The 20,741-nt window shown below is 41.7% G+C and overlaps 1 protein-coding gene across 2 annotated transcripts; it reads left to right on the forward strand.

Moving 5' to 3' along the window:
- Positions 1 to 16,401: 16,401 nt before the first annotated feature.
- On the forward strand, positions 16,402 to 19,989 carry LOC147458263 (uncharacterized). Of its 2 annotated transcripts, XM_086512941.1 has the most exons (5): positions 16,465 to 16,791; positions 16,917 to 17,719; positions 17,813 to 19,167; positions 19,247 to 19,329; positions 19,494 to 19,989. In XM_086512941.1, exons 3-5 carry the CDS (start codon positions 19,048 to 19,050, stop codon positions 19,579 to 19,581), a joined length of 291 nt encoding a protein of 96 aa, XP_086369067.1. In that variant the 5' UTR covers positions 16,465 to 16,791; positions 16,917 to 17,719; positions 17,813 to 19,047; the 3' UTR covers positions 19,582 to 19,989. The 2 variants fall into 2 exon arrangements, 1 of the variants encoding a protein (XP_086369067.1); XR_015188209.1 differs by lacking the exons at positions 19,247 to 19,329; positions 19,494 to 19,989 and having other exon boundaries at positions 16,402 to 16,521; positions 16,603 to 16,791; positions 17,813 to 18,122.
- Positions 19,990 to 20,741: the final 752 nt, after the last annotated feature.

Raw genomic sequence — 20,741 nt, forward strand, 5'->3', positions numbered from 1 at the left:
TTTCAATGCATGTACCACAGCAGTCAACTCTTTATCATAAGTACTGAACTTTGTTTCAGAAGGTTTGAATTTACGGATTTCAAAAGCAATTGGATGGCTATCTTGCATAAGGACTGCATCGATACCTTTTCCACTAGCATCAGTGACTACCACAAAGAATGGTCTTTCAAAATCGGGCAATTGCAATACAGGTGCATTAGCCAAAGCATGTTTAAGTGCATTAAATGAGCTTTCTTGCAAATCAGTCCATTCATAAGGCGTGTTTTTCTTCAACAAGAGAGTCAAATAATGTGACTTGTAGGCAAAGCTATGAACAAATTTCCTGTAATAGCTACAGAGACCAATAAAAGAACGTAGCTCATACAAGTTTTTGGGTCTAGGCCATGACTAAATGGCTTCAATTTTCTTTGGGTCGACATGTATTCCCTTGCCTGATACAATGTGTCCCAAATATTCAATTTCAGATTGGAAAAATGAACTCTTTTCAGGATTCAAATACAAGTGATTTTGTGCAAGCAGATCAAATAAACGTGTTAAATGCTCTTTATGCTCTTCTTCAAATTTACTGAATACCAGAATGTCATCAAAAAATACAACCACAAAATCTTGATGGTCAATGAAAATTCTATTCATCATGCGTGTGAAGGTGGCTGGTGCATTTGTCAACCAAATGGCATGACAAGGAATTCATAGTGTCCAGTTTGTGTTCTAAAAGCAGTTTTGTAGACATCATGTTCAAACATTTTGACTTGATGATACCCTGATTTAAGATCAATTTTGCTAAAGATGTTTGCCCCTTTCAATTTGTCTAATAGATCATTCACTCTAGGAATAGGAAACCTATTCTTAATGGTGATCTTGTTTAAAGCCTTGTAGTCGATACACATACGAAAAGGTTCCATTTTTCTTCTTGACAAGAAGTATTGGAGCTCCGTATGGTGAACTACTAGGTCGGATTAGGCCTCGGTCAAGTAAATCAGTGATTTGAGTTTGTATTTCCCTGTGTGCGGTTGGATTGACACGATAAGGTGCTCTACAAGGAGGTTCACTACCCGGTATAATGTCAATTTTGTGGTCTTTTGGGTGTGATGGTTGAATTCCAAGTGGCAGATCATGCATGAAACAATCTTTAAATTGTGGTCTTTTGGGTGTGATGGTTGAATTCCAAGTGGCAGATCATGCATGAAACAATCTTTAAATTGTGAGAGAAATTCATCATGTGTGGAGTTACGTGAAGTTTCAGTTTCAGCAGAAATTTGATTTACCAATACTAGATATGTTTTCCCCTGTTTTCAATTTGCTCTTTTGGCTTAAGTGTGAGAGAGGAGTGGAACTTTTTGATGTGCTAGTGTTGCTTGGATGGAGAAATTTTTATTATGATGAGTGAGAGACATAGTACGTGTTTTATAATTAATCAATGGGTCAAATTCATAACGAAATGGCATTCCCGAAATCATATCAAGACCATGCAAGGGTGCTACCAAAAATGATAATGCGTGTGTAAATTCACCAATGCAAACTTCAACAGTGACTGGGGTTTTACAATTAAAACGTTGATTATTAAAAATAGTTTTGACATTATGAGGTGATGAGATTTCAGAGAGAGATAATTGCTGTGCCAAATGTGTGGAAATGAAATAATGGCTACTACCATCATCTAACAGAATGGTGACACTTTCACCCTTAACAGTGCCTTGCACTTTAAACAAAGTGTGAGGAGCTATAAGAGTATCTGAGGATGGTTTGTCATTGTTATCATAATCAGGATCATATCCCTCACTGTATTTAGCTTCCGCTTCATTGTCGTCGGGAGTAGCATCTTCGATGAGGTTAAGAGTAGCTCCGTTGGGGCGGTTTTTGTTGAAGGGATTTTGACTTGAATTTCTGTTGACTCCATTGGAATGGCCATTGGATTGACCATTGCCCTTAGCAGGACCATTTGGGCACTTATCTGCATAGTGACCATACTGAAAGCATTTAAAACACTTCACCTTTTTGTTACCATTATAATTTGGAGTGGGACGTTTATTGAAAGAATTTTGGTTGCCTCGTTGTTGTTGTTGTTGTTGTTGTTGTTGTTGTTGTTGTTGCTTGTATGAGGTTGAGCAGTTATAGGACAATTGTCAAATCTGCGTCTCTTGAAAAAGGTACGGCTTTGATGTTTGTTTTTGTCAAAGTTAGTAGAGAATGGAGGTCTCTTGTTACGGTTAGTGTTAACAGTTTGATCAGTGTGAGAAGGTTGTCCACCTTTCTTCTTTTCTGCATTGAGAGACAAATTAATAGCCTTTGACAGAGAATCTGGTTCGAACATATCTACCTCATCACCAATTTGTAGTGCCAAGCCTGATATGTACTTACGCTTCAATTTCCTGCGACTAACATGTTCAATAGCTTGCAATTGAATTAAACAATTCCAAAAACGATTAGTGTAACCTTGTACATCTTCATTTTGACCTTGTCGAATTAAATCCCATTGATGTCGTGCTTTAGCTTTGTATTGTGTGGGTAAAAATTGGGGTAAAAACACTTTTTTAAATGCATGCCAGGTACGTGGTCTTTTCCCATGTTGTTTGGTGGCGTTCCACCACAATGCAGCGCTGCTAGTGAGATGATTTGATGCACATTTTACTATTTCACGCTCGACAAAGTCTTCATCATGAAAATAGTCATCTAGTTGACTAACCCATGCTAGAACCGTGCTAGCATCTTTAATGCCATCAAAATCCTTGAAAGTGAAGGCTTTTCTGCTAATTTTGTTTTTCTTGGGTGCCGGTGCAGATTCGGTGCGTGCAGAATGCAATAATTTATCTTCAAATTCTTGCCTTCGCATACGTTCATATGTGAGGGATTGCTGCAGATTTAGAATTTGTTCAACAATCGTGGGTGCTTGAGGAAGATGTGCCATGATTGCGTGCTTTTGTTTTGTTTTTTTTGTTTTTGTTTTTTTTAAAATTTATAAATAATAATGTTTAAAAGGGCTATTTGATGATATTTACAGATGCATTATGTGAAATAAGTAAAAGGGAATAAAATAAACAACATAAATGAAATGTACTTAGCTGAGAACTTGCGCTGGCCTCCAGTCCTGAATGGCGATGCGCTAGGAAATTTCCAAAGAAGTGAGCGGTCCAACGGTGTGTCTGCAATCCGCGCCCTACGTCGTAGCGGATAGTCGCTAATGATGCACGACCTTTGATCGCCGGCCGCTTTTATCTCTGGATGCGATTCTCAAAAGACTGTGAATTAGAAGCGATCAAAATAATTGGTCGTAAAATTAAGGGCGACTGGCAATATCAAGTGTTGCGAAAAGCCAATCAAAGTGTAAATTTATCTTCGTCTTCAGTCGATTGCTTTGAGCTTTCAGCGGCCGACCAATAGGGAGGTATGACTGCCCACTTGAAGTGATGAGGAGGTTGAATTTAAAAAAGAAACTGAAACTCTGCACTGGGCGGCCAAAGTAGCAAGGGAAAGCCTTTGGAGATCTATTGTTAAAAAGGACTTGGGGACTGCAGTGGGTGACCAGCCAAATAATGCGTAACTAGTAAATTAAGCCACACTTTTTTTATAAAAGTGTGTAAAGCCTTGCATGGTGGCGTGCAGAGAGTCAGCCGACAACGCGCGAGCAACACAAGGACGAAGGCGACTCGTGCATGCCCAATAAAACGACCCCAAGGCCAGGGCGACCAATGCTGTACAGATTTTCCACTGTTTGACTGAGGTCAACAGGGGTGGGTATTTGCAATTGAGGGCTTGTTCCCACAACAGTTGGAGAAGTCGTGCCTCTTGGAGTGTCTAATTGGGGTCAAAATTTGTTCAGATTGAAATCTCTTGGAATCATCTCGGATACCTGCAAAATTTTCTCTTCTCTTCTTCGCCCCTTCTTTCTTTCCTTCAATGTTTGAGTCTTTGTGGCAAGCTTAAAATTGCCTCTTCTCTACTTCGACCCTTCTTTCTTTCCTTCAATCTTCCTCTCTTTCTCGCCTTCACAATCCGCACTGATTAGGCATTAAATTTGGAAGTTGAGACTCGACATACTGAATCGGAACCATCATGAAGCCGAAATTGGAAATTGATTGCCGATTTACCGTCAAATAATGACCAAGCAAAATTTCGTTTGCAAATTCGACCGATGAATCTTTGAATTGCCACGAATCCTTGAATCTGGGAATTGCAAGTCGATGAATTGCAATTTGAATTTTGTCGATTCGAGGAGTTTATTCTTGAGCTTGAAATCTGATGCCAATTTTTCCTTGGACCTGAAGCTATGTGTAATATTTAATGGCCTAATAACTTGTGTGTAGCGGAAATTAGCATGAACATAGTGGGCATTTCATTAGAATAGATTCCTAATGAGAATTACAAGAGTGCTTGGGTGGAGAGGGCAACAAAAAGCATAACACCTAGGTAGATAGCATCAACAATACTTTCAAAAGAGAGAGAAATTAAGCTATTGACAACAGTTGAGGACCGGATTTGCATGGAGCCGGTCCCCCCTCCAAAAGGCTTTGTATTATGGTTTCTCCCATCAAGAGAGACATTGTACAATACAATTCTTTGTGTTCCTTCAAGACTAGCTAGTGCAATGAAGATGAAAGCTTCATGCACCAAGCAAAACACTTAGCAAACACAACTTTAATTATCCCCGTTCTCAGACCCAAGACCTCACACACCTTCGAAGATGGTGAGAGCTAGCAGGGTATGAGAGTAGATTGAGAGGAAGAAGGAGTATCTTACGAGAAAGATGTACATCTCCTCACATAATCACTCATATTAGGATAGATTAGCTTAGTAATTAGCATGGTAGAGGAGATGAGCATGCATTGAAGCTTGGCTCTTGGTTGGATTTGCATCCACATGCCAAGAGTGTGTTGATGTAGGCTTCTATCTCACAAGCTTGGAGTAGGTGATGAGCTCTCCATTAAAGCTTGGGAAGAGATAGTCTTCTCTTTCTTCACACATGAGATTGTGTGTGTGTGTGTGTGTGTGTGTGTGTGTGTGTGTGATAATGCCTTGCAAAATCAGCCCCCTCTCTCTCTTGGGCGAGCCCTCTTGCTATTTGCTCTTGCAGGCTCCCCATTGGACCTCCCAAGGGCTAGCCTATCACAATTAAGCAGCATAAGTGATAGCCTTTTGACATGTGTCCCCCTTTCCCCTTTTGTGAGATCTTAATCAATTAAACTTAATTGATTTAAATGAATTAAATCCCCATTGGACGTTTCCCCATTCTGACCAATAGGAATTAAGTAGCCCATTGGGCTGCTCAATTCCTATTGGACCCCTTCACGGGCTGTCCAATAATCATCCAGGAGACTTAATTTTCATTGGTTCTTGTTATTAAGTGTTTTAAAATTAATTAGGCTAAATTTACTCTAGCCTATTTCTCATTGGTCCACTTCAAGGGTCATCCAATAGCAATTGGGCACACCTTGTGGGCATCTGGGCTAGGGAGCTGACATGTGTCCCTAATTCCCTTTGTGTAAAGGGAGCCTGTGTGTGTGTGTGTGTGTGTGTGACTTTCTCTCTCATCCCCTACTTACTAGGCTCGCCCCCTCCTATGTAGGGATATGAAAGACTTTTTTGGTCACACACAAAGCATCCAATTTTCCCTAGGGTTGACCTTTGGACACAACCTTTGAATTTTGGAACCTTAGCATTTTGGAAGTCTTAATAGGCTGAACGTTAGGGTCTTTTTAGCCCATTGTTGCACATGGCTCTTTTGTAGATGCCCCCCCCTTGAATCCCTATTTTCCCTCCTTTGGGTCCCTACTGTGACCGGTCTGCTAGCTTAACCAATATTCTAGCTTTTTCTCCCCTGGCACTTCCCCACATTAAATGATCAGTTTAATATGAGAAAATCATTTAGGAGAATTAGATATTGATTATTATGACACTCTGATACCACTGTTGGGAGAAGAGATGGGGAGACCAATTGCTTAGATTATTCAACACATGCCCACAAACATCACCATCAACCTGTCCACCTCTTTTCCCAATTTTGAAGCGCGCGCACACACACACACACACACACACACACACACACACACAACATAGAATTGACATAAACATGCTTGTAAGAGAGTGTAAGAGAATTGTAAGAGATGGAGACTAGATTAGAGAGTACACAAAAAATAGAACATAGCATAAGAGAGTAGAGGAGGGAATATGCAAGAGAAAGGCCTAAATCTAGCCCCAAACTCCCCCACACCTCTCTTGTGGAGTTGGTATTTAATATATTATTCTTGAGTTTAAGGTGCAAAAAATTGAGGCCCCTATTTTTACAACCACTTCACTTTTGTAAATGAGTGAAGCTCATTAGTTCTTGCATGACCCATAAGGGTAGTTCCCACTAGAATTATTTACAGAGCCATAGTGGCTTATTGAAATGAGATTCTAAAATACTGTGCGAATATAAAATGGCCAAGAGTAATTGCCGGCGCCTCTTCATCAACTCCCCGCATTCCACTCTACAAAATCATCATCAATTCAATTAGAAAATAAATAGACATCACATAATTAACCATTACGCCAGCTATCCCAATTACAGCTAACCACTACAACAGGAGGTGCCCAATCTTGTAACAACAGCAGCCTTTTGCCTTTGCTATGAGATAGAGATAACATCTTTAATCTTTTGGAAAGATTCTTGTAGGTCTCAGCTATACTCATCTGCAGCAAAGATATTCCCGTGTACCTTAAGTAGCAGGGGACTTTTTGATCTTCCTTGAATTACCTCGAAAGGTGCTTTTCCCATGGAAGTATATATAGTGTTATTGTAGGCATACTTCACTAAGGGTAAGTACTTCTCCCATTTGGACCTTTGATCTACTTCCGTTACGTAGACTTTTAGTAGATCAAGAATTGTTAGGTTAGCTATTTCACTTTGGCCATCCGTTTGTGGGTGATAGGCCGAAGAGAAATTTAGCCTTGTCCCTAAATTCTTAAAGAGACCCTTCGAAAAATTACTAGTCATTCTAGTATCTCTATCCAACACTACGGACATCAGCAAGCCATGGTACTTGAAGATTTGTGAAATGAAGAGGGTTGCCATTTGATGGGCTTTGATAGTCTTTTTGACAGGTGTAAAATGAGCTTATTTTCTAAACCTGTCTACTATCGTCCATATTCCCGTTTTCCCATGGATAGACTTAGGTAATCCAAAGATAAAATCCATGGATATGCTCCCCCATGATGAATTAGGGATTGGCAAAGGTTGAAGCAATCCAGGTTGCTTCCCTCTATCAAACTTCATCTTTTCGCATACCACACATTTAGAAATATACTCTTGTATGTTTTCTTTCATGGTAGGCCAATAGAAATATGGTTCAATCCCTTTTAGGGTAGACTGAATCCTTCTATGCCCCGCATAAGGAGGAGCATGAGATCCATACATTACTTTCTCACGTAGTGAGTTAGTAACACATAGTCTATTGCCATAGAGAAGATAACCATCTTGTAAAGTAAATGGTTCCTCTTTCTTCCCTAGTGCAAGGGCTGAAATCACATCTTTAAAATCGGGATCAACATCATACTCATGTATCATAGAAGATAGATCATTGTGGGTTGCTATGGAAACCGCATTCACTCTCAACCGTCTTGAGAGTGCATCGGCTACTTGATTATGCTTGCCAGCAATGTGAGCAATATGAAAATGAAATTGCGAAAGGAAATCGCCCACCTCATTTGTTTGTCGAAGAGCTTGGTCTGCATCATGAAGTACTTAAGGCTTTTGGTGATCCGTCTGCAGAATGAAAGGAGTCGCCAATAGATAGTGCTTCCATGAGTCTAAGGCATGTAGAACTGCGAGGAGTTCCTTTTCATATATGCCTAGAGCTTGCTCAATAGGGTCGAGCCTTCGACTTTCATAGGCTATGGTGTGCCCTTCTTGGAGAAAAACAGCTCCAAGGAAATCACCACAAGCGTCATATTGGACCTCAAATGGCTTTGAAAGATCCGACAGTGTAAGCACAGATTGAGAGATAAGCTTTTCGAAAGCATTGTTGTCCTTGGCAGACCATGCATATCTAATGTTTTTCTTTGTTAGGTCATGTAATGGTCCCACGATTAGTGAGAACTTTTCTATGAAGCGTCTATAGTATGCACCCATACCATGAAGATTCCTTGGTTTAGGCCATCCTTTTATTACCTCTAACTTTGATGGATCCATTTGGATGCCATCTTGAGAGATAATGTGACCTAAATACTAAATCTCTCACTTTTCTTTCGATTATCATAAAGTTTATTCTCTCTTAAGACTTGAAATATTACATGGAGATGTTGCTTGTGTTCGTCTAATGAATTAGAGTAGATGATAATATCATCAAAGAACACTCTAGTAAAGGTTCGGTGAGGCATGAATAGCTTCTCCATAAAGCAGTTGAATGTGGCTAGTGCATTGGTCAAGCCAAAAGGCATGCCTATATATTCGTAAAGACCAAACGTAGTGCAAAATGCGGTCTTTACAATGTCTTAATCAACTATCCTTATTTGACGGTAACCATTTTTTAGGTCAATTCTACTAAAGTAGGTCGACCCTTATAGCTTATCAAATAGGTCTTCTGCCCGTGGAATGGGAAACCTATTTTTGATAGGATCCTATTTATTGCTCTATACTCGACACACATACGATATGTGCCAGCTTTCTTTTGCACTAGTAGCACGGGTGAACAAAATGGAGATGAGCTAGGCCTAACCATGCTCTTCTCAACTAGCTCATACACTTGCCACATAATCTCCTCTCGTTGAGCTTGAGAAACTCTATAAGGAGGTTTATTAGGCGGTGAACTTCCTGGAAGAAGTTCAATTGCATGGTCATCATTGCCTCGTTTAGGAGGTAGTTCACAAGGGATGTCGTCAATAAAGACATCTTTAAACCCCTTGAGAAAATTGGATAACTCTAATTCCTTGTGATTGTTTATATTTTCTTTTGCTAAAGCATTAGGTTCATTTTGAGAAACTTTAACAAAAATTATGTACATGGAAATACAGCTCTTTATTGACTTATTGAAAGCTTGCGTATGTCCAATGGGTATGGTGTTACCCATCTCTTTGGCATCTATGTACATATCTTTTTTCCTGTACTTAAAGTAGATTTTTCTTTTAGGGAATTTAACATTGGCAGCCATGCAATCAAAACATGGTGCCCCAACGATTACATCCTCATGCTTGAGAGGCGAGATAAAGAAGTCCTTTTTGTCCACATTATTTTGGACATGGAGCCTCAATTTCCCAATTAAGGGAGTGATTGAATCTTCTTGCCCCTTGGAAGCATCATCTGCGAGTAGGACAACTCTCATCTTATAGGCTTGGATGCCTAGCTTGGTGGCCAACTCTGTGGATATGAAATTGTGAGTAGAACCAGGGTCAAAGAGAATAAAAGCATCATGTTCTCTTACCTTTCCCCAAGCATGGCATAAAGGAGATCCTTCGTGGTGAGCTTCCTCTTCTTGGATTTCGACCAAGGTAGCTCTAGGAGGCTCATGGCAGGTGTTCTTTTGGGGACAAGCGCGGTATGCATGCCCTTGCTCGCCGCACTTGAAACAACGGTTATCCTTGCGATAACGCTCAAGCTCTTCAGGAGAGAGTTTTTTTTTTTGACTTTGTAAACTCCCTTCTCCTTAGCTTTGTTGTTTTTGGAATTGCCCTTAGGAGACTTCTGGACACTGTCCTTCCCCTTAGGCTCATTGGAACCCTTGTTTTTCGTGGGCTTAAGATTTCTCTTACCCCCTGTTTGGAAATTGATTCGAGAAGCCACCATAGTATGGTGTATAACCACAAATTGGTGCGTGGCCTTTGGGAGTTGACATACACTGCCATTTCTTCAGTTAAGCCCGCACAAAATTGTTGTTTTTGCTCTCCAAAATCCATCTTTTTGAAGACAATGGCTTTGAGATGTAAGTCTCAAAACTGTTCTACATATGTGTGAATGGATTGGTAGGGAGAGAGCTTCAAACTTCGCCATTCGGTGAGTACTTTGTTTTTGGCATAGGTGGCCAAAAAATGCTTCATGATGGAAGCTCTTAAAGATTTCCATGTTCTGGAGCTTCACCGTTGGCCCGTAGGCTAGACCACCATTGCATGGCGGACTTTTGAAAGTGCATAGCTACATGGCGTAGCTTAGAGGACTCCATGAAGCCCTCATCTCCAAACATCGCATAGATTGTTGGATGAAAGCCAAGACTTTGTGCGTAGCACCAAAGGTGCCATCGTAGGTAAGAAAAGTGATGCTCTTTCCTCCCTTTTTGAATTTCTTGAGCTTGGACGATCTCTTCCACGCGGCATAGGATTTCCTATGGCCTCTTCTTTTTGATGGTTCAAAAGTTGCACCATCGCTTTCTTCAGAAGATGAAGAATTTGAGGAAGATGGAGAAGAGGGTGACCTCTTTCTCGCCTTTTTCTTGCCTTTGTCCTCCTTGTCTGCACCATCGCTTTCTTCATAAGAGGAAGAGGATGAAGAAGATGGAGAAGAGGTTGGCATCTTTCTCGCCTTTTTCTTCTTTTGCTTTTTGTCACCCCTCTTTGAATTATGGTGTGGAGAAGTGTGCGATGGTCTTCTCCGTTTAGGAGGTGATGGAGAGCGATTTGCCCGCCGTCTTTGTGGAGCCATCTCCGCGAGGTGGCATGAGACTTACTTCTTTCTCGTTCCTTTGGTGGGGGCTCTTGAGTTCTCCTTTGGGAAGGAGATGCGTCATCAAGAAACAAATTTTTGAGCCCTTCGTATGGATTTTCTTCTTCTTCCCGAATCGGAGAGAGGTCTCTTTTGGAAGTCTCACAAGGAGGCGTCCTAGGTACTCTCTCTTCATGGTGGGGAGTTTGGAGAATCCCATGAGCACAAAGCTGCCGTTGCACTTCACTTTGGAGGGATGGATTGGCCATGACTTGTTGAAGCCTGGAAACAAGGTAGTTAACAAGCATAGGGGCTACATTAGTAGCCTGCACATTAGCAAAATCAAAGCTATCAACATTAATTTCACTTTCTTTACTATTGTCAGCCATTCTAACAACTTTTAGGTGTAAATTTTTTTAGGTGTACTTTGGCACTTCAGACCTTGTTGCTACTCCTCTTTACCCCTTTAGAAAAGCACTCAAGTTACTGTACCCGTGGCTCGAATACCATTAATTGCAAGGAATAGAAGGGAGGGTCTTTCAACACCAAAACAACACCGACTCCTGTCAAGCTTTTAATAGCTCAATAGTGGTTAAGCCGTAGGCAAGCCCCGTAGGACTCCACTATTAAGACCATAGCTCTCGACGGTGATGCCCCATTATCTGCACAACGGCAGGCGCACTGCAAGGCTGAAAAAATCCCTATTCTACTTACTCAATTGCAATAAATAATACCAACCATTTATAGCTAGCTTGAGGACCTCCATTCTTGAGCAAGAAAAGAGAAACATTGTGCTCTGATACCAATGTAACATTTAATGGCCTAGTAACTTGTGTGTAGGGAAAAATAGCATGAACATAGTGAGCATTTCATTAGAATATATTCCTAATGAGCATAACAAGAGTGCTTGGGTGGAGAGAGCAACAAAAAGCATAACACCTAGTTAGATAGGCACGAAAAACACGTCAAAAGAGAGAGAAATTAATCTATTGACAACAGTTGAGGACTGGATTTACATGGAGCCGGTGCCCCCTCCAAAAGGCTTTGTATTATAGGTTTCCCCCATCAAGAGAGACATTTTACAATACAATTCTTTGTGTTCCTTCAATAACTAGCTAGTGCAATGAAGATGGAAGCTTCAAGCACTAAGAAAACACGTATAAAACACAACATCAATTCCCACACGGTCTGAGACCCAAGACGTCACACACCTTCGAAGATGGTGAGAGCTAGCTAGGTATGAGAGTAGATTGAGAGGAAGAAGGAGTAGTCTTACGAGAAATAAGTACATCTTCTCACATAATCACTCATATTAGCATAACATAGCTTAGTAATTAGCATGGTAGATGAGATGAGCATGCATTGAAGCTTGGCTCTTGGTTGGATTTGCATCACAAAGCCAAGAGTCGTTGGTGTAGGCCTCCCTTCTCACAAGCTTGGAGTAGGTGATAAGCTTTCCATTAAAGCTTGAGAAGGGGAGAGAGAGTCTTCTTGCTTCACACATGAGCTAGTGTGAGTGTGTGTGTGTTTATCTCTCATCCCCTACTTACAGGGCTCGCCCCCTCCTATGTAAGAATCATGAAGACTTTTTTTGTACACACACAAAGCATCCAGTTTTTCTAAGCTTAACCATTGGACACAACCTTTGATTTTTGGAACCTTAGCAATTTGGAAGTCTTAAGGGGCTGAACCTTAGGATCTTTAAAGCCCATTGTTGCACATTTCTCTTTTGCAGATGGCCCCCCCCTTTGGATCCCTATATTACCTCCTTTGGATCCTTACCGTGGCCGGTCTGCCAGCTTAACCAATATTCTAGCCTTTTCTCCCCTGGCACTTCCCCATATTAAATGATTAGTTTAACATGAGAAAATCATTTAGAAGAATTGAATATTAGTTATTATGACAATGGGCATCATATCAATGAAGAAAAATGCATATATGTCAAAGTGGAACATCAGTTGACTACTATGCTAATCAAGCATAAAACCACATCAATCCAATGCGCACATATGCACTTCATAGGTCTACCACGGGATGTATAGAAGTATTGTCCAATGTCTACTCTAAACCAAGCAAAATCTATGCATAAATAAGTGCCAAGTGATAACACAGGCACAAAGAGTATCAACAACTCAAGACCGAGATAAACATTTCTTAACTGAGCATGAAGCACATACCCATACTGCAAGTCGTGAGCAAAGACTCTACTGCATATCTGAAACTGCATAAATCTACACATATAAGCATGTAGAACGTGCAACCAATGACTACTTGTAACTCTATGCAATAGACTCACGATCAGAATGTCTAGTGGATACAAGAACACCAAATCCATGTCCAAGCTAATAAAATGTGTCAAAATGAGAGTTAATATTTAATCACTATCAAAGTGGGAGTAAATCGACCACTATACCATCATAGAATAAGAGTGTAGATACATGCAACGTGTGGCAAGAATATAGGGAAAACCAGACAGTGTGCTCGTGTGACACACATACCCTTTCCTTGCTGCTTCTCTACACTGTTCCTAATGAAGCACTACAAAGCCCTCCAAGGCTGGCTTTGGTTTGCTTCTTTGCTGTAGCCCTACAAAGCAACTTTTATTTATAGCGCTGAAGCTCTTTGCTTTTTTTTAAAAAAATCCACACTCTGCCCACTAGAAAGTTTTCCGCTGCCTCAGTTCTACTCGCTTCACAAGCCTTCAAAATTGCCCAATTTTTTGTTGTCCAAATGCTGCAAATGCCCACAATTTTCTTGTTTGATTCTGCTCCTATTGAGGTCGATTCACATGCTTGATGCTCTTTCACCTGCTCCCTTTCTCTGCACATATATTTTTCCTAAGTAGTGTCATAAGGATCACTGCTTATACACAAAGAAGCTCAATGATTGATCACTTAATCTTCTTATTATCATTTACTCAAAGTCTATCGAGGAATATAAGCAACATCTTTAGGTAATATTTCAAGTTTGAGAGACAAGTGTGTACAAAGCGGTCAGTTAGGCTTGACATTAAGAATCTCTTGCGCTCTATGATCAATTCTTCATCACGTAGCTCTAGGTGAAGTGTCTTGCTGGCCTTTCCACTCCCAGGAAGCTTGTACATCCCCATGACAAATACATCACCTTTCAGTTGCTTGAACTTGTCAACCACAAGCTGCACTCCATGAAAGACCACAAGATTGATCAATCATACATGGCACGAGGAATATACTTTCAAAAGATCAAGTCGCGGGTGTTCATCACCTTCACATGCACAAATATGCTTCTACAATCACTATATAATACATACTAATGTCCTATATAAATGTTTTAAATGCGAAGCCCTCTCCATAAAGATTGAAAAAACACCATTAACAGTATGTATTCACAACTCAGACATGCAACTCATGCCTTGTAAGCCAGAGTAACCATGTCTCATGGATGCTAGCATCATCCTAAGAACGACTAAGTATATTCTTTCAATGAAATGGCTCCCTCCTCCAGTCACCCAAATATGTGTACTTTCCATTTGGGATGAGAGCGTTCCGAAAGCATCATGCCAATTAGAAAAATTGATGTAGGAGTCTTCCTCTGCAAGATATTGTTGGCCAAACTCCTTGTCCATCATCCATTAACCATCCTTGTTGAGAGAGAGAGAGAGAGAGAGAGAGAGAGAGAGAGAGAGAGAGAGAGAGAGAGAGAGAGAGAGAGAGAGAGAGAGAGAGCACTAGAAAAAAGAAGAAGCTTCTAGATGACACACATTGTGTGTACGCATGGGCGTGCGTGCATCTTTGTGTGTGTGTGTGTGTGTGTGTGTGTGAGTGTGTGTGTGTGTGTGTGTGTGTGTGTGTGAGAGAGAGAGAGAGAGAGAGAGAGAGAGAGAGAGAGAGAGAGAGAGAGAGAGAGAGAGAGAGAGAGAGAGAGAGGTTGAATTATCGTCCACGGAGGTTAGATATGACCCATGGGACCAAAAACAAAACATTACAATGGCTTCTTCTAAGTGAATGCATCAGATAAATATCAGTTTAGGACTGAGAGTCCATCGAGAAGGTAAACAAAAAGAAAAGAAAACCTAAGGAGGATCAAGTGCGGAGAGGGCTGGTTTGGGATTTCGAAATTCTTGGAGGATGGCTTTCCCGCCGCAATAGATTGCCCATTTCCCTTGCTTACGAGCTTCATGCATTTCTTGAGTTCGCTTGATTTGATCTTGAGTTGAGCCATGGTTGATTCCTCGGCAATCTAGAGCTTTGTGCCCTTCAAGAGTCGAGATTGGCATAACAACTTCGTCTGTTCTTCTTTATCGTTGTGAGGATACATTGCTTGGGTGGCACTTGCTTGTGTGTGTCATTGATCCAGGACACAATTTCGGGCTTAATCTTAATTGGTTGAAGAATGTCATTAAGCTTGATGATTAAACTGTCCTTGTCGGTGCACCATAGTGGGTCAAGCCCCCAATCTTGACTTTGAGCCCAAAAGACTCTTGAAGTCGGCATTCTTGTATGGCTACTTGTATCTCAGCATTAATCTTCTGATGTGCTACCTCGTGGGCTCCTTTCTCAACGGCCAGCGAGCATAGCCTCGCTCTCCGATTCCTTCCCATCTTCAAGTTTGCGCAAGCACTCCTTTAGTTTTTCATTCTCCTCAATGAGCTCTTGAACCTTGGCCTCCAAATCTGTAATCCTTGCTTCCTGTCGAGTGCTGGGGTCTTTCCTTGGCGCAACTGCCACCGCAAGAAAACTCTTGCGAGTGTTTGAAACCGGAGTACCAAAGGAGGAGATTGCCCTGTTTAGATATGTCCATTGTCGGGGCGTAAATATGTTATTAAGCTTCATAGTGAAATTACTTTGAAGGTTAAGGTATAGAGGGTAAACGATTTGATGATTGGCGACGAGCAGATGACTGACGAATGGCAACGAGCAGATGAAGCAAACGAGGCAAACACAGGGGCCGTTGTGTAACTGCTGTACTCGTAGGGCGCTTGGCTATTGTGTTTCTGTTGTACCAACAGGGTGTCGCGCCGGATAATGCAGAGAGAGGGTCGCTTTGTGAGAGATGGGCGAGGCTAAGGGCTTCACGCCTCCCACAGGGCTGCCCTCGCCCGAGGGGGGGGGGACTTTGGGAGAGAGAGATGGAGGGGCTTGCGGCTTATTTTTGCTGTACCCGCTAGACCTGAGAGAGAGAGAGAGAGAGAGAGAGAGAGAAGGAGGAGGAGGAGGAGGAGGAGGAGAAAACACACCTGGAGAAGAAGAACCATTGTCGACAAATAACAAGAGAAAAACAAACTGCAGCTCCTTGTACACAGAGAGCCCAAAAATAGGTAGATGGATAGCTGCATGCCTTGATCAAAATTCCTTTCCCATAGTAACGCCACTTGGAAAATACCAAATGAAAATGCTCACACGACAATTATTAATTGGCCAAAGGCCTTATGGCCATGCTAGAAAAAATTTCTCCCCATAGACCCTGCCTCACGACAGTGCCAATAAATAATAATAAGGCCCATGTCAGACTGGGGCACCCGCCTCTCTCGCATCTCGCTTGTAGCCGCCAAAGCGCAGTCACACTGGGGTGATTACAAAAAAGACGACCTTCATTTGCAGCTAGTGAGAGAAAGCCAAATGGTAAAGCTTTAGTTTTCGATGCTGACAGCTAGAGTTCAAAGTGCGTGAAAAAATCCACCGCTTCACCTTTTTGCAATTGGACATCCATGGGGAGGGGGGCTTGCCCCTGTGTGACATGAGTGGGACTGTGGGAGGCCAACTTTTACTTTTTGTTGGACATATGGTTGCCCGCCACCTCGGCATGGCCGCGGATTGCCCCCCCCCCCCCAAATGTGACACCCCCCTAAGCCGACTCGAGACGAGTTGTATACAAAGCGGTCGCAAAGAAACATATGCGTGTACCCTTGCCATACGTTTTCTGCGCGCTTCGCCTCACAGGTAAGGTGTGGCTCTGCCGTTTCTTATCAGCGTGCTGCGCCTCGATCGTGCTGGCTCATGGTGTTATGTCAGCAATTCAAGGTTGCGTTCTCTGGGAGGTCGAATGCTCGAAACGTGCTTTCACACCCTGTAGAGTTTTATCTGTTGCTTCCGTTCAAATTTCGGACCAAGGCAACCTTCCCTTTGGGGTCGGATGCAGGGATTTCGTCTCTGCCGGACTGTAGATTCTGATGCGGAGAGAGATCCCTTCATGCAGCGGTTTGCTTTTGTGTATGTCTCTGGCTTCCTTTTTTTTTTTGTTGGGTCTAGACCATTGTCTTTCTGTTTGAGCACGCATGCAACGAACTTATCATTGGCATGCTGATCTTTCAAATTGTTTCTTCTGTGGTTTGCAGGAACAGATGCTGCCATTTGGCTCCATCTTCGGGTGTGGCTTGATCCATTTTGCTGCATTCTATTACCTAGAACTTCTGGATGTAATCCACTCATGTGTCAAATGTGATCCTTTCCCTATGGGTGCGCTCACGGGGTGGATCAACGCGTAATAGAAAAATCTTGTTTCGGGTTTTGGAGGGGGCCTTCACCCCCCTCGGTTTTGGTGTGTGTGTGCGTGTGTGTGGGCGTGCGTGTGCACATCGGCAGTGAGAGAGAGAGAGAGAGAGAGAGAGAGAGAGAGAGAGAGAGAGAGTTTTCTTTCTTTCTTGAATCTTGAATTGTTTAATAAGGTAGCACATTAAAAACCACTGCATTAGTCATCAGATCGGCCTTCATGTTGGCCTTGTCACTGATCGAGCTGCCTTCTCTGAGGTCAAACACAGGGAATGCGCTGTCTACACTGCACTGTTTGACTGTTTCTGCGAAATTTTGAAACCTGGCTCGGTTTGTAAAAGACAGTCTCATGTGATTTTCTGCTCTAGCATGTGTCTCACAGGAAATTTTGAAACCATGATGATGGTGGTTCGGGTTGGAATAGACAGCCTTATGTGAATTTCCTCTCTAGAATATGTCTCTCAGGAATTAGTCCTCAGGTTCATGGTGTGCATGTTTAGCCTTGTCAGCCATCAAGCGGCTTCCTCTCTGAGCTTGAACGCAGGGAACGTCCTTCGCTGTCTACACTACATTCTCAATTTCTGCAAAAGCTCATTATGATGGTGGCTCGGGTTGCAGAAGACAGCCTCATGCAATTATCTGCTTTAATGTATGTCTCTTTCTCCTTGTTACTAGTCTCTTTTTTGGTGTGAGCATGTGCTGTCTTGGGTGTGTGCTGATCAATAAATTTTGTGGTTGGCAGGAATGGATGCCCTCGTCCACTCCATTTTGCGCGCAGCTTGATCTGAATTGATTTAGTGTATCAATTAGAAGTGCTGGATGTAAACCTCTCATGATCCTTCCCCTATGGGTGCGCTCACGGGGTGGATCAGGACATAATAGAAAAAGCTTCATTGGTGTCGGAGGGGGCCTTAACCCCCTCTGTGGTGTGCTTGGCTCTGTGTGGGTGCATGTGTGCGTGCGTGATGAAGTGATCGATTCACGAGAGAGAGAGAGAGAGAGAGAGAGAGAGAGAGAGAGAGAGAGAGAGAGAGAGAGAGAGAGAGAGAGAAGTTTGAGTCGAATGCACTAATGGTACAGACAAGTGCTAACTCACAGATACCTACATGCATATTTTTAAGGGTGTTCTTGGCCATTCAAGGTTCACAGAAGGAAAAGGATTGTCGCTGCCCAAGGGTTTCATCTCCAATCAGAGATTTTTTGTCCCTTTTTCTTGCAGCATAATACTAAGTTACTCAGGTGGGATTTTTTTCACGAGTATCCAATTGTTAGTAGCATGCTTTTAGAGGGAATTTAGATTATTCTCCCGATGTTTATTTGCATCTTTAATGCATTGACGTGCCTAGAGGCGGTCGTATTGCCAGCTTTGGAAATTGAAAGAGGAAGGTAAATTACTGTCAATGCCTACGAAAGGTTATAAGTGGCATATGAGATCAGAAGAATGATAACAAACTATGCTTTCAAAAACCTAGGTTTAGTGTAATGCCACCTACAAATTTTGAGATTGCTTCAAAATTTAAACTTGAAGTGAGAAGACCTACAAAATTTAGAGCGATTTTTTATAACAAGCTCAAGTATAATTTATTTTACTTCTGAGATTATAAAAAGAGAGCAACAGAAGTCAGCAGTCTATGGTGTGCACTCCAATAAGGCAATTTGAAAGCTTTCAAATTTGGAAAGCCCAATTATGAAATGCGATGAAATCCTTTGGCTGGCTAATTTATTTCTCACTGCTATGGAAGGCTGCTACCTACGTTAAAAGACTTCCTAACCTAGAGTATTTATATGCATGCGGTTTGTTTTTGTCATTGTGTTGCAGGCAAGATGAAAGACGGGACGAGTAGAGGACAAGTCTGCTTCTGCAACTGGAAGAATGTGGAAGTGGTGCTTGCCAAAAGATAACTTTGTTGTTCAGAAAATAAAAACAATTAACCCTATGGCTCGGCCAAATGAAATTTTGCAGATATCAAAGAAGACATGTATCTATTTCTGTGCGCAGCGGGCGATTTTCCGGAGAGAAATTTCTGTTTAAAGGTGCTGTCAATGGTAGTGGGCTGTCTCTCTTTGGCACCGTCAACGAGGTCCTTAGTAGTCTGGGTATGCCCTTGGTGGTTTGGTTTGTCCATCTTATCTTTATTCGTGCAACCATGCACTCAAATCTGTCTTTTGTCCTCAGTATAATCTTCACCCTCTAATGTCGTGGAGTGGTTCGCATAGTTTTCACCAGCCGAGAATTGCTGGTATCTTTAGGTTTATCGGGTACACAACTTTGAAGGCCTATCTCTGCATTTTATCTCTCTCAGAAGTTGTCGCAGAGCAGCGTGGCTTCAATTTTCATGTAGCTTATTGTTTTATGTTCTCTCATGAAGTAGTTAGAAGGAAGCACCAATTCAGTTTTCGTGTATATTGTGGACAAAAAGCAGTATAACCAGTAATGCCTATGCTCAAATTTGCACACCTAAAGCCTCTGCACACAGAAGACATTTTATCGTGCTGGAGTTATCTTGTTGATTCTGATTCAAATACATTGCTACAAGCGGATGTGTTGTCAGCCTTGCTCAATTTGCGAAGGAGTGAAAGGCGTTGAAAGGTTAAGGTTGAATCAACATTCGTGAAGGGAATTTGTTCGAACTTGACTTGGATGGCAGGTTTTTCCAATGTTGGTCACCCAATGCCCATGTACCTTTCCAGGCATACATGTACGTATGCACAATGGTATATTAAGGGCGTAACATTCATGTAGCTGTACTCCTGGGTAGCTCAAAGGCAGAGCAATGTTTCTATGTAACTTTTCTAACACAAGGCAATGCCACCATCACACTCCTTCAATTGTATACCCAAGTACTGATGCAACATCCTCAAATCTTTCATCTTGAAAGCGGCAGATTGTTTAAATGCTTTGGATATTCATTGGTGTTCTTCTTGGAATTTTTTTGGCTCGATCAACATACACAGATAACATCTCATTCCTTTTCTTATTTTCTTTTTCCTTTTTGCAATTTAACTCTTGCATATATTTTGGATTTACATATTTTCTTGCAAAAGCTTCAAATTTTAACCTAACAATTGGGAGAAATCCAAATTTGCCCTTATTTTCATTTCTTAGGGAAGATGTATTTTTCTAGTTCTACTCTCTCTAAAAAATCTTCCTAAAAGGGTGTGTCAGAGATGTGCAAAAGCTTTGAGGGAGATTTAAAAAAAAAACACATTGAAGTGCTTTAAGAAAGAAAAGTGTATTCACTTTTGCATTTAGTAAAAGAGATAAAGAAACAGTTAAAAGAAAACTCTCTTCACTTATCGACCAATACAAGGAATCTCTTAAGTTCCCATTCAAAGCTCTTCACTTATCGACCAATACAAGGAATCTCTCAAGATCCCATTCAAAGCTGGTGGATCCCATTTAAAGCTGGTTGATTGCCTCGCCACTTTAAAAGGCATGCAATAATTTGCCATCGACAGTTGACCACAAGACATCACGTTCACTAAAGAGAAATTGTTGGGTTAAGCCATGCCATCACGACAGCCTAGTTGCTGATTGTTTGAGCTCCTTCATATTAAAAATAAGACTTTGTTTTTGCCTTCGACTACACGACCGTGTTCCAATAATCAACAACACTTGGCAACTTCTCAATCCGCCACCTCTAGTTATGTCTTGGCTCGCCACTTCCCAC

The sequence above is a fragment of the Adiantum capillus-veneris genome, chromosome 5 (assembly GCF_014529385.1).
Source record: "Adiantum capillus-veneris isolate H3 chromosome 5, ASM1452938v2, whole genome shotgun sequence".
In the NCBI taxonomy this organism is placed as follows: Eukaryota; Viridiplantae; Streptophyta; class Polypodiopsida; order Polypodiales; family Pteridaceae; genus Adiantum; species Adiantum capillus-veneris.

Bases quoted from the DNA above. Each gene is read 5' to 3' on its own strand.
- LOC147458263 (XM_086512941.1), top strand. From the start codon at position 19,048: ATGTATCTATTTCTGTGCGCAGCGGGCGATTTTCCGGAGAGAAATTTC. The intron at 19,168-19,246 runs GTATGCCCTTGG...TTTTGTCCTCAG, and splicing joins CGAGGTCCTTAGTAGTCTGG to TATAATCTTCACCCTCTAAT. The intron at 19,330-19,493 runs GTACACAACTTT...GACAAAAAGCAG, and splicing joins GGTATCTTTAGGTTTATCGG to TATAACCAGTAATGCCTATG.